Raw genomic sequence first — 14180 nt, 5'->3', positions numbered from 1 at the left:
ATAGCACCAGTTCACTTTAGATGAAAATGCTACACTACTATAAAGAAGTTGTATACTCAATTTGAAATGACAACATAAACTCATGGACAGCATAGTAGATCTTGGTGCCATTGGTGGGTTGATTAATCTTCACTCCTTTCTCTAAATGGATCTTTAAATTATCTTGCCCACATAATATGCCCATGTGAAACATTGTGGCAATAATAGCATCATGCAAATCTAAACATTGCATGCCATCCATCCCAAATCAGGCGGTAATGCACCACACAAATGTTTTTTTTTTGGAAATGTTGGCAAGTTTACTAATTTATCCATTTATAAGATACCCAATATACGGTACATACAGTGTAGTGTGGAGTGTGGATTTTTACTTAATGCAAAAGGCATTTTCAAGTCCACCTGTTCAAGAAGGATCGCTATATAAGCTAGCTGCATTGGAAAACCAAACAGTAAATCTGACTAAATAGTTGTAGCACAAAGGTGGTCTTTCAATACAGGTGGTCACTAATACAAGTTGCATTGTACTTGGACATCTTCACTGTGCAAGACAAAGTTGGCCTGGCCTTATTAAGAGTGGTTATTAGAGGTGTACGCTCCCATACAGCAATAATAGCTACTACATACCACAACATTTTAAATTATATCTCTTGAGCCAATTGTGGCCCCACCACAAACATTTTATCAACAATAGACCATGATCCAATAATTATGTACTAAAAAATTCAAAGAATTTGAAGCAGTACTTTTTGAAATATTAAGGATTGAAGTTTTTAATAGAGCCCTTTTAAACCTTAGTTAAGTTGATATCCCATAATGTATGGATCACTTGAAAGGTCAATCAGCAGTCTTTAATCACTGAAATTTTTGTTAACACAGCGGTGAGCTACAGTTGATTTTGTAACTCAAGACGGACCAATTTTTCATGAAATATTCAAAATATTTGTGGTCATAACAGAACCCATGTGGTGTATGGGGCCAAAAATTGGTATGGGTGATGAGCACCATAGGTACTATAAACACACCAAGTTTCATTAAAATCTGAGAGGTGACCTTACAGTTCTTTGGTGATTTGGCATGGAATGACCCAATACAGGCTGTACCTATTACTAAAAAATTCTATATTTATGGTTTATGTCACTTTCCAAGAAAGTACATTGGTTCTTCTGTTTATCATCCTGTTACAAATTAGAAATGTGACCTTACAGTTCCTTGGTGATTTGGCATGGAATGACCCAATACCTATTACTAAAAAATTCTATATGGTTTATGTTACCTTCCAAGAAAGTACATTGGTTCTTCTGTTTATCATCCTGTTACAAATTAGAAACTAAACTTCCAGCATAACATAGATATCATGTCATTTTGGTTACCATGGTGTTGTAGATGGTGTAGATATCTGCTAATGTGTGTGGTTGTATATGTTATATCATTCATTCCTTGTCAGATACAGTGACACCTAAAATTAATGGTATTAAAATTAAACAATGACCAATATATCAAGACATTACCAATAGTGTCAACAAATAACAATAGTTGTTTTAAACTTCTATATTCAATTTAGTTAGTTACTAGGTTGATATATATTACTGCCTTGTAACTAACTTGCATGTTATTTTCTAGTTCTTTGTATATAAAGGGACTATGGTGGCAATCTCTTTAATTATAAACTAAAATCAGAAATATATACATATACACCACACCTGTGGTTGAAATCAAAACAGCCACGCTGTGGTATATAACTGATATACCACGGCAAACTGTAGTATATAAGTGATATACACACTTTTTGGCTACACTTACCATATATGGTGTAACTTCACACATTCCGCAAAATCCTTATCTAAACGGTAAACAAGTCTCTAATAACAAGCACCTAAATCAACCAAGAATTATTCACCTGAACAAGGAGAAGGGTTTTCGATGAACTCTTGTCTCCTTTGTGATAACTCACTATAATCGCAAGTAGATGGGCGTGACACTGCTAAAAAGTCTAAAATGTCTGATCCATCAAGGGTTTCTACTAATTTTGATCTTCAATAGGTGTTGTTTCACTATAAATTGCTATCTATAATCGTTTCATCTACTGGGGTGTAGAATATAACAGTTATAACACGATTACTCGGGATATGACAAAATTGTCATATCCCTCATAATGACCAAGATTACTATTTAAATAAGTATGGATAAATGGAGAATTACAACAAAATAGTACAGAGAATAATTTACTTTTTGATGTCACAAATTGATAAACCTTTATAGTTACTAACTATTGTTGCTCATTGTTTATTAACATTTCATTAAATTCTAGTACATTAAATATTAAGTACCGTAGAGTCTGGTTGTTAAGCGCATGTACTTATTAAGCACATATTGTTTGTTAAGCGCACACTCGGTTCTGGTACTTAACCATGGTTGATAAGCGCATGTATGGATGAACACGAAAATCCAGCGCTAGTTGCAGCTGTACAAGAGAAGAAACGCTAAGGGTTCGCTAACAGTGCAAGGCACGAAATTTAGTGCGATATATGGAGGTGTGGCCATCGATATGGCCTAATAGCGTACCTTCCACGAAAGTAACGGTGTCATCTAAACTATAAATTCATGCTATTCACGAAGGATTTGAACACAAACTGAGCCAAACTGCGAAGCAACTGCAAACCATACCACCACAAGAGGAACAAATCCATCATAAAATGTTTATTAGGCGCATGCGCTTAACAAGTATATGTTAATTTTTTCGTCAAACATTTATTAAGCGTATGCGCTTAACAACCAGACTCTACGGTATCACATTTTCTTGCAAAGAAAGCTGTCCTAAATTCTAATAATCAGTAATACATGAAATCAGTAAATTGTATTAGCTTATGGTAACAGGTATAATTAAACTGCTTGCCTGCTGTCCTGACTACTACAATTTACTTACTTGAGAAATATAGAACCCTTTTCTTATCAGGTGTTAGAACAAACCTATAGGACTCGTTTTTGCAAGGAATAAAACATTGAAGTGTTGAGTGTTCAGAAGGACTCATTTGTTGGTGCTGTATTTGCACAGCCATAGTACAAAGCATCACATCACAGTATTCCATATAATTATTATTACAGTTATACATGCCAACATGTGAGCATGCATTACTTCTGCTCCAGTTAAATTATTGAGTGCGGCTTCAGTACATTTTTCACAAATAATATTGCTGCAAATTGTATTCAATGGTGAGTACAATAGAGGAGGCAATAACAAATTGAAAATATACAAATTTGTACTTATTAGTATAACCTTGTTAATTCAGCTTGGATATGATCTTCAACTAACACATCACATGACCATCAGTATTTAGTTGAACTTAAGTGCTTAATATTGAATAGTCATTATTGACTAATGGCTGAAAAAACATCTGCATGTATATTGGATACAGAGTTGACTTCATGCTGAAATTTGTGCATCCGTGTATGCCACAAACTTCTTTTCAGTCTGAATAAAGGTGATGGATACAGGGGCAGCTCATCTCTTCACTTGCATGGTCACAAAGATTAAGATGCTCAAATAAAGCAGTCAATCACTCTAATAGAGCAGTGACGTTTTATATCTCTTAACTGTTGTTCAAGAGCTGAAATTGTGTTCCTGCTCCAGTTCTTTGAATCCACGTTCTTGCTAGTATCAAAGCGCTTTTAAATAAACAGTTCCAGCATTAAAGACCTTCACAGTGCTCCAAATGTTTGGGCAGTAACCAGAGTTGTTATCAAAAAAATGAGGGCTTAGGTGAACGTAAACCAACTATATTGTGTATGTGAGAGTGCGAGTGCGTGTATGTGACAGTTAGAGGAGGCACATCTGGGTGGTTAGAAAATCTCATGGTTCCAGGTTTGATGCCCATGCTATTGTATTGCAGTTATTTCCTTGGGGAAGTAATAATGCTCCAGTCTAGTCTTGTCCCCAGAGTCTGGTGTTGGACTCTGGATATGAGATGAGTGTTGACAGTAAAAGCATCCCAGCCAGCTGTATTAATGAGGATCTGGTATTTAAAAATGCTTACTGTTCATGTCTTTCATCATGACTGAGGTTCAAGTGAGACTTCAAGTGCCACAACTTCACTCATGAGACATAGTACATCCTCTTGTAGGGTACTATTTCCTCCTCCTGGAGGATTTTCCAACAGACTCTTTGGCACTCAGGTATTTTCATTTGTATTCACTGACTACTTAGATTACTTGTGTGACTCACTGACTCACTGAAAGTCTGTAGGACTTGACTCCTGGTCCTACAGCCTGTTTAAAGTTGTTACAGAAAGTATATTTGAAAAGGTGGAGAAGGGAGAAAAGATCCATGACTGGACCTGGATAGCCTTGAACTTGCAGCCATCCAATTAACGCTCGAACGCTTACAGGAGTCTGCCAGGCGGTCAGGTTTTTAAATAAAAACCAAGATAAATAGTACCATGTACGTAACTTGTATTTTAATATCTTCAATCTGTAGGATCAGGAGTCCTACAGACCTTCAGCACCTGTGCTGTAAAGTCTTAAAAAATAAAAATAATGTCCACTTGGTTCCACTTGGGATACTTTGAGATAATAAAATCACTCTCTAAGGTTTGTGTGGAAACATATACTTGGAATTAACAAGGAGAAGACATCCTGGAATGATAATTGAATTGATGGATAATAGAGCACCTGTAGATGTGTCCAGTGTAGTAACTTTCTGTAATGTAAATATTAGCGCTTTGTATAAATGTATATATAGCATACTGACTTGGGTTGTGTCTGAAGAAGCAGCTTAATGAGCCATCATAGAAATTGATTGTTGTATACCATTTTTATTGTATGTACTGAATCATATTGCATGTAAAAGTAGTTTTATCCTCATACAATTAGAGAGTGAAATAACTTAGAAATAGAATCTGACAACAAAAATGACATAGTTGAGTAGCTACAGAGTTTGAGATCACAACACTAAAGTGGTCTGTTTATAGTATTCATTTCCCACAATCAAGTTACTGGTGTGATGTGCATGTGCATCACTTCCTGTTAAATCAATGAATGTGGCTTCAGTGCATATTCCATTGCTATTATGTTTAGACATGGAAATAATAAAGGAGTATAATATTATACCAAATGTGAAAGTTTAAAATAAAACTGAATTGCATGCAAATTCTGCAGATTTCTTATATTTTTCTTGATCTTTCACAACAGGTGTATCTACTTGCACATGACCTTCATAAGCTTTTGGCTGAACTTGAAACAAAGTTTTTGACAATATTTCTGGATGGACATTTTGATAGTACATTGCACAGTGAGCTAATAAAAGAAAGAGAGAGCCAGAAAGATCTCACTAAGGTAATGTTGTCTTTACTACTAGTAGCCATTTGTGTGTGCTCTTTACTGACATATTGCTAGCTGTTTTTAGTAATATAATTATATCAAGACACACAGTAGTGTGTCATGCGGCCAAGAAAGCTGGCATGCCAAACCACGGGAAGAACAAAAACAGTATTTTCATGCATGCATAGCTCTATGGCCCCTTCTCAAAGCACCCATTTTTGCACTATAGCTGTCCACCAGGTAGGGTAGGCCACACAGCAAATTTGATTAAATTTGTACCAGGATATGGCCATTCATATTTGCAAAAATAGTTATAAATTGCAAAATTGGGTCAGACTTTAACACAAATGAAGAACATATAAGGTGAATTCACATATGAATCTGATAAATATATATGGAATTATGAACGTTTATTTGCATAAAATAAATTGAACATTTGTCACGGTTACAGGGTAAACTGAGTATGGAAATAACTTGAAAATTGGTGTGTACATAGGCTGACAATTGTAGTAGTGCCTTTTGATAGCTTGCAAAAACAATAAAGTTACAGCTACAGAGTTATAGAGCAAAAACCAAACAAGTAAAATTGTGGGATCAAGACACTGTAATAGAGCAGTCATTGTAGGGTAAATTGTCAAAAAAACTTACCATGAAGAGTTCAAACCAGGGACCTCCATACCTAACACCCACATCCTTAACCACTGGCTGATTGATTACCTTACTTAATTTTGACTTTGTTTAAATAAACGTTTATAATTTCATAAATCTATATACCAATGGAAGTTTTCCTAAAACATTCTGTGTGTTTTATTAGAAGTCCTCAAAAAATATGTCCTCTTTTAAAAAATGTAACCAAATATTGAAATAAAACATGCAATACAATACATTTGTTCATCATTGTGTCTGTATAATAAATAAGAAGAAATGCCAGTAAACACAAACCCTAAAATCAGCCATAGGCTTGTTTTCGGGCCTTATAAATTAAGTGAAATTTGCACAAAAGAGCCAAGATGTGAAAAAATGGTGCAGCCTTCAAAAAAACCTGAGTGAAAAAAGTTGTGAAATCAAAGGTGGTGGCCAAGAAATATGGCTGCAATGATGTAAATGCTAATAAATTTAATTTTTCACAGCATGGCTGTTTTTGTGTGGATATTATATGGTACAATTAGTCAACATAAATTTTATGGCTATGATTTTGTATGCAGCTTTGGAAAACATAGTTGCAAAAAACACAATTCGCACTAGAACTACTACTTTTAAACATATGCTCATAATAAGTAGGAGTTGTAACTACCCTAATAGACAAAATGGATCTCTAGAATCTATCTCATTTACAAAGATCACTCAAGTACAATAATGACGTTTGGACAACTCATATACGTTTTAAATCTTTACATATGGATCCTGCATCTTGCACTGATGTAGGATCCATATGTTGCATCAGTGCATCTTGCCCATCATTCAGTGCATCTTGCCCTGCATCTTGCACTGATGTAGTTCTCTCCTTACCAGTTACTGGATCAGTCATTGTAAAGGCCCTAGATATGAAGTGAAGATACTACTACAGAACTTTCAAAGTATATACACTCCTCTCTATTGCTGCCTGACTTTAATAATACCTTGGTGCAGTAAAGATACAATCCTCCTTTACAATTGTACTATGACAAGAAGTATGCACTAACGCACACACGGGTGCATAACTAGACCCCTTTTGACACAATATACAATCCCAGGTGCTGTGTGCATTGGTAGGATTGATCAATGTGGTGACAAAGTTGTGCATATCACATGTGCTTTGTAAAGAACTGCATAACTATTCAATGTACATTGCAGAGTTTTGTCACATCTTGGGAAGATATTTGGACAGCTTTAGTTCCTCCAGATTCAAGGTGTGTACTATAGTTAGTTATGGTAAAATCTCATAACAAATACAGTAAAACGTTTGGATAATAATAATAGTGACTGTTCAATTAGAATATTTTGTATGATAACACATTCACTGTTTACTATTCTTGCAAAATGTATTTAAAGCATAGTCAGCAAAACCTAGTTTTGATTATGGGTTTAATCTAACTTGTAACTATATGCAATGAACCATGCCTAAGTTGGCAGAGACCCTGCACAAAAATCTTGTTGCTGTAAAAACTCAAGGAGAAACTGAGTAATTGATCCATTTTTTGGCCAAAGATCCTTGTCCATGGTCTCCTTATACTTACAGTGCACTCTATGTAACTGTATATTGTAAAATCAACCACACATCAGTAGTTTCAAGAGATAAACAGTTTTAAAGATTTCAAGCCATTATAACTAACCAATGTTATTGAGGTTGCATATGGAATTTACACCAGAAATATACATCAATTTATTACCTTTTACGGAATTTCTAGTACTTGTAGCTGTTTGTACAGTTTCCAGCCAAATAAATTAGAAATCTGATGAATGTAACAGTTTGCAGTAGTGCTGAAACAAATAGCAATTTTTACTATTCAAATAGTTGCAAAATGACCAATTATTTGATTGTTCTTTAAGCACCAATATGTATGCACTGAAATCTTTGTTGGGCAGCCTGACAACTATTTCTATCTCTTATAAAATGGAATTTTTCAGTGTGAATATTCCACTTTGTTCACAATCTAAAGCTCCTAGGTTGGCTTCATTCATCTGATCACAGCTACTATGATATGTGCTAATGAATATTTGAATAGCGTGTTATCAAATTGAATAATGTCATGCCAACTGAATGGTCGAATATCCAAATCGTTTTAGCACTACTTGGCAGTCATATTACCGGTGTTCACAAAGGGCAGAGGGTGAGGGGTTGTGGAGTTGGAAACATATAAAATTCAAAATGAAGGTGAACCACAATTGAAGTCCAGACATTAGTTTACAGGACTGTGCTGGCTCTTATATTAGTGGTTGATAAGCAGCAGAATTGACGCAGAAAATGTTTAAGGCCTAAAAGCAATAGTGGTAGTGTAGCTATCCTAGTTTGATGTGCAATTTGAATTGGTTTTGTAAAATCTGGACATAAATATTTAATTTGTAGGAAAGTGAAGTGCAACTATAAACTTTCAACCAAAAATATTCTATTTGACCTAAAACCATTGTCATGTTTCCTCCATGGTTACTTTACAGTAGTAGTTATCTGTAACAATTCTTATCTTGACACACAACTGCTACAACACGTGACATGCAACAATTATGTATGGCTACGACAAAATAGTAACAAGTATCATGCATGAGTGCCTACATCATGTTACACAATCAAACCAACATGTCATCAACCTGAAATACTTTCAACAAGTTTCTACTGTTTCATTGAATGGTGTGACTGACTATCTCACTATCTGTTATCTTTAGACAAATGTAATGCAATGAGACTTGACTTTATATTTCTTAGTCCAACATTGCTTGGGTGAAAAACATGCTTTTTGCCCCAATTTTGCGCACTGCAGAAGAGTAATGCAATGATGCCTAATAGCCGTCCTACACTTGCAGCAATCATTACATTGTGATACCTTCTTGCTGCCAGACCAAACTTTAAAAGTTTGCATCAGCAGTGTTTTGTATTATAGGACACATTCACTAACATGTGGATTAGGTTTGCACCTAATACAATTAATTTTTCATTTCCAGGGTCATACTTTTCACAACATATCCAGGAATTCACAGAAATGAAGCTTGTTCTTGTATTAATCTGCATGACAACATTGCAGCTGTTCTGGATAAATGGATAAAGTCTAGGTAATAAATTTCTTAAGTTAAGTAGAATTCTAATTATTGTACCATTTATGTAGTGCACCTCATCAGGGCAGTCACAGAGAATTCTATGAAGCAGTGTCTTACAACTTGTATCAAAATAGAATTTTATCTAAAGGATATCTCATGATACAAGTAAAGAAGTTTCCTATAACTTAAATACAAATTCACTAGATTGTGCATAATGTCAAAATTAAATGTAGCTATTCAATTTTTGTACACATTTAGGGGGACAAGGAAAGACAGTTTTGTGGAAGAGATTGTTTTCCATACAAGCATTGGGTTGCTGGAAACTTACCAACATTATCAGAGAGTCCCCAATCACTTCTAGATAATATTGTTGTTGTGGTTGGTTCTCTTTTGGAATTCAAGCAGAATGAAGAAGTCATAATATTCCATTTGCTACAACCAATGATTAGATGTACGTGAAACATTTGCATGTAGTTATCTTCACCTATTTTCTCTGTCTGCTAATTGTGATATAGGTTCTGGAATAGTGGCTAACGCATCTGAGCAGTGCTGTTTGGTGAAGTTAAGTGACAAAGGCTCATCTCCAATACGCAATTTAGTTCAGGATATTACAAAGGTATAAATAGTAATCATCAACTCTATTAAGTAATGATCAGACTTGTAATCTAAACTACATATGTGAATTTAGGACAAATCACTGGATATCTGCCATCATTTTCTATGTGTCAGAAAGATGCCAAAGTCATTGATAAAATTTCCAGTTCTCATATGCATCACTGATCAAGAAATTGCTGATGATCTTACAAACAGTGTCTCCAAAACTTCGCTTTTACGAGTAGCCATTGAAAAGTATGATTGTAATATCTTTTATTGTGTATACTATAAGATCTTATTTCACTGCATGTTGTGAAATTGTACAGGATCTATGTTTGTCTGTGTGCAGCTGATTCATATTATTTTGCTACAGGGACAAAGAAAAGATGATAGTGGTCAGAGAAGAAATTGACAGACATAATGTTAAGCAGTACCTTATAGTGGACCTTGAAAGAGATGTAATTCAAGTTAAGGTCTCAACTAATAACTCACACAGGCTCAAAGTAGTATTACAAGATATTGCTTGGTTAAAATATGTGAAGCGACTGAAAAGTAAAGCTACTGGACTAACTAAAGTGAACTACACATGTGATGCCAGCAGTGGTGAGTTGTTGCGCTGCAATGATGTTAATGATAATACATTTTAATAATGCACAATGCCATTATTGAAATTTACTATCATTAACATCACTGCAGTCATTTCATGGCCACCACCTTTGATTTCACAACTTGTTTCACCCAGGCTTTTGAAGGCTGCACCCTTTTATACATCTTGACTGTTTTTACATAGATTTCATTTCTTTTTGTATTTTAAATGTCCCATAACCCACCACAAGCTAGTTTTGAGGCTTGTTTTTACACACATCATTGTTCTTATCTACAGATACAATAATGATGACAAACTAGTGCTCTGCCGATACAGAAAAATACCTACCAATCTGATACAAAAGCCAAAGGATCTAGCTATGCAATAACAAATTAGCTAATACCAAAATACTGATTATCACTCTTTAATTTTGTGCTTGCTTGTTCATGGCTACGGCTATATAAAAAGTGCCTTTATTTATTTGCAATAGTGCATGTTTTGCAACAAAAGTAAATTCATTCCAAGTTTGGTATGCACGATTGTACTATTTGTCTATATACGTATTAGGATTTTTTGTAGCGACTGTTCTATTAGATTATCTCAATTTTTCATGCTAAATGTGATGAGTTGCATTTGCTCAACTTTTAACAAAGCAAAACCTGCACTTTAATTTATGTTGTCAAAAGTTTTGCTAGCATAGGACTTTATTATGAAGATTATAATGATGACAATTGGCACAAGTGGGTCTGTTCTACCCTGCCTATCAGTACTAAAATAACTAGAATTGTTTGTATTTAGCTGTTATGTACTGTTTTTGTGTTTGTTTGTGCAGTTGTGTTGTATATGTATTACCGGTAGCTCTGGTAATTACCAAGATAGTAAAAAATCAACCAAATCAATTGAAGTAAATCAGCTACCTATCATGCTTTTAATTTTATTATCTGTTATGCCATGCTGCAATGTTAGAAATCAGCCTATTGTGGCTGTGCTGCCTTAGGTCCCATGTTTTGCTAATAAATTTCATTTAATCACTTTGTACATAAATGATATGATTTTCAGGTATTTGATCCACTTTTTAATGTTGTCTGTAACATTTTGCCACTACTGTGTTCTATTAGAACAGTCATGTCAACTACATCCTGACTGCTCTATTAGAGTAACTGACTTTTCATTTAGAGTATAAGTTTATCACTTCCTGTAGTGTGCATTTTTATTAGCAAGGATTATACTCCCATTCTAACTCCCAGTATTAACAATCCTTAGACTTCTCACAGGACAGATAGAGAACATCTATCTGTCATGCTAGGTTTGGCAAGTATTTTGCTACATATGACAACTATACAAAGTGAATGCTCCTCTTTATTGTTAATGTTAGCTAATCTTTACTGCTATAATCACTGATGTGCTGCTTTAAATTTACAGAAAGGCCATTGTTGGATCCTAACTTTATTGCACACAAAATTGATATAAGGGCTTCATCAGAATTGAGCCCTGAATACTGTGCAAGTCAGTGTGTATTGCAGTTTACTCAACCTGGTAGATACTGGAAACCAGCTGTACATGATGACTGCCACCTAGACATAATGTTACCCTTCAACCACAAGTTTACAGCTATTCAACTGAGAGGTACAGCTTTATGACTGCTACACACTCACTCAATACATATTTAGATCTTTAACATAGATTTTTACATGGTCACCATCAATATTTTTGACAGCTCATTTCTTGCTGAATGTCCTGTTCACAGGGGCATACTAGAATTTAGTAATGACATTCTTTCAACTAGCTACTCATGGCTGAATTTGTATGGATATCGTGGTAACAGATACTATGTATTGCAGGGGATGCACAATACGAGCAATATGTTGAACATCTTGACTTTATGGGTCAAATTATGGAGTCTCAAGAAGCAGAGCTGGAGCCAAGTGGTCAAGTAGTGGTGGAAACTATGAGTGGAGGAACAAAGAGTGTCGCTGCTAAAGAAGTCGTGCTGTCCTTGCTGAACTGTGAAGAGTTTGCTGAATGCAAATTTAGATTTATGCAAAAGTTAGGAAAAGGTATGCAATGGTATGTGATGGGTTAGTTGAATGTAAAAGGTATGGTGGGTGACCTCCAGTATACCTGTGTATTTAATCACAATAGTTTATGTCTGGAATCCAATAGGTACTCTGAAATTACAGACACTTCCTTGAATAGAACACAGTTAACAAAACACTCTAATAGAACAGTCACTTATGTACAGGAGGGCATAAGGTCCTACATATACTTTTCTTGCATAGAAGACTTGTGAATTCACTATTTGAATACTCATACCATTACTTTATTCTTACATTTTAAAATTTCTTGTAGAAATGGAAGCAGTTGGAGATCTTAATGTAGATTCATTTGACAGACCACAAGCTAACTGTCATCAAATTATGGATGGCTGGATCGAAGTGATTATGGATAATGACCCTACTCCAACCTTCACCATGGAGATCTCATTCAAATATACAGTCTTTCTGAAACATTTGCAATTTGAAGGTACATCCATGTGATTGCATGGGGAGACTAGCAAACATCACTTATTGTTCTTTAGGCAAGCGACGTAACAGTACTAGTGATTGCAAAGCAAAACTTACATTGAAATATATATCAGATTGGAGGGTAGAGTCAATGGAAGGATGTTCATCGGTGTGGCCGTGTAAAAGAGAATTGTCTATTCCAATGAAAGCAGCTCGGGTTCGCATAAGACCCACCAGGTATCATAACTTACCAGCTCTCCAACTTCAGCTATATGGAAATCCAGTCTGTGAAGGTTTGTCTGTATGCAGCAAATAGCCTGGTTAAATAGTGGCATTTGGTCCACTTTATTATTGTCACTGATATCATTTCTGATGTCACAAAGAAAGATGTTGTATAACTATATGCACAGGTAAAGCCATTGAAGTTTTTGAACGCGAGCAAGTTACATTCTATTTCTGCAATGAGATGGACAAGGGACTTTTCTTCAATGTACTTTGCTTAGAAGAAACAGGTATAGCTATATGTAGCAACCAGATAAACATGTAATGTACAATGTTACTCTCCTGGCATCTATTATGAATTAATTTTGCCTACTGTGTTATGCTGCAGTGCTCAAAAATTCTGTCGCCTCTGTTTGGTTTGAAATTTGTACCTGTGCTTTTTGCTTGTATAAAATTGACTGTTACATGTATGTGAAAATTATATTAATATACTCTAATAAAACAGTCATGTTGCCTGACTGCTCTTTTAGAGTTTAACATAAGCAGCAATACACTGTAAAAATTAGTAGTGGATTTCACTAATTTCTGCCACAATACTCACTATTTTTGTGCAGTGATGTTCACTGCTTTTGTAGTGACCTTCACTACTCTTTTGTTTGCATTCATAATATCAAAAGGTGAACAGTTACTCTCCAATTGAAATGGCCATGTTTTCATTGTATTAAGAAAACATGCATGTTTCACCAATACTAACCATACATGGGATATAATTTTAAGCACATCACAATCGACAACACACATATGTAGCACAGACTCTATGTAGACTTACAAATACTCAAACAATATATTTATTTAATCTCATACTACATGCATGTTGTTGATGTACCGGTCCAATCCGTTATTATAACTTGTTGTTTACAAAGGTTCTATTGAAATGTTGCTGTCAGAATATGTTGACCCTGGTCTATCCAAGAAAAGGATTATGGAAGTTTTTATCCGAGAAGGTATGCATCCTGGTCACGTAAAAGTGTACATGCCACACTGCCAGTTGCTTGGTGACATCTGGTTACAGGTCATGAGTGCACCAATACTATTGACAACTATAAAATCTACGTTAGCCAGAGGAAACCAGTGTTAGATACCTTGTTGCAAGACTCTCTGTTAGATTATAACAAGCCAGCTTCATACAGTGTGTATTCATTTGGATCTCCAGTGCAATTGGTAGGTATAAA

The 14180-nt window shown here is 35.1% G+C and overlaps 1 protein-coding gene across 1 annotated transcript in view; it reads left to right on the top strand.

Moving 5' to 3' along the window:
• LOC136237995 (uncharacterized) overlaps nt 1–14180 on the top strand; it is a 174129-nt gene that overhangs the window by 159464 nt on the left and 485 nt on the right. The window contains exons 10-24 of the mRNA XM_066028296.1: nt 5185–5328; nt 7147–7202; nt 8950–9057; nt 9111–9207; nt 9301–9493; nt 9558–9658; nt 9731–9891; nt 10010–10239; nt 11645–11848; nt 12064–12279; nt 12572–12745; nt 12801–13019; nt 13137–13238; nt 13872–13952; nt 14021–14169. Coding sequence (XP_065884368.1) covers nt 5185–5328; nt 7147–7202; nt 8950–9057; nt 9111–9207; nt 9301–9493; nt 9558–9658; nt 9731–9891; nt 10010–10239; nt 11645–11848; nt 12064–12279; nt 12572–12745; nt 12801–13019; nt 13137–13238; nt 13872–13952; nt 14021–14169 — 2235 coding nt within the window. The remainder of the gene's footprint in view (nt 1–5184; nt 5329–7146; nt 7203–8949; nt 9058–9110; nt 9208–9300; nt 9494–9557; nt 9659–9730; nt 9892–10009; nt 10240–11644; nt 11849–12063; nt 12280–12571; nt 12746–12800; nt 13020–13136; nt 13239–13871; nt 13953–14020; nt 14170–14180) is intronic.

The sequence above is a fragment of the Dysidea avara genome, chromosome 11 (genome assembly GCF_963678975.1).
Source record: "Dysidea avara chromosome 11, odDysAvar1.4, whole genome shotgun sequence".
Lineage (NCBI taxonomy): Eukaryota > Metazoa > Porifera > Demospongiae > Dictyoceratida > Dysideidae > Dysidea > Dysidea avara.
Note: the sequence above shows the minus strand (reverse complement) of the source record. Positions and strands in the feature narration are given on the sequence as shown.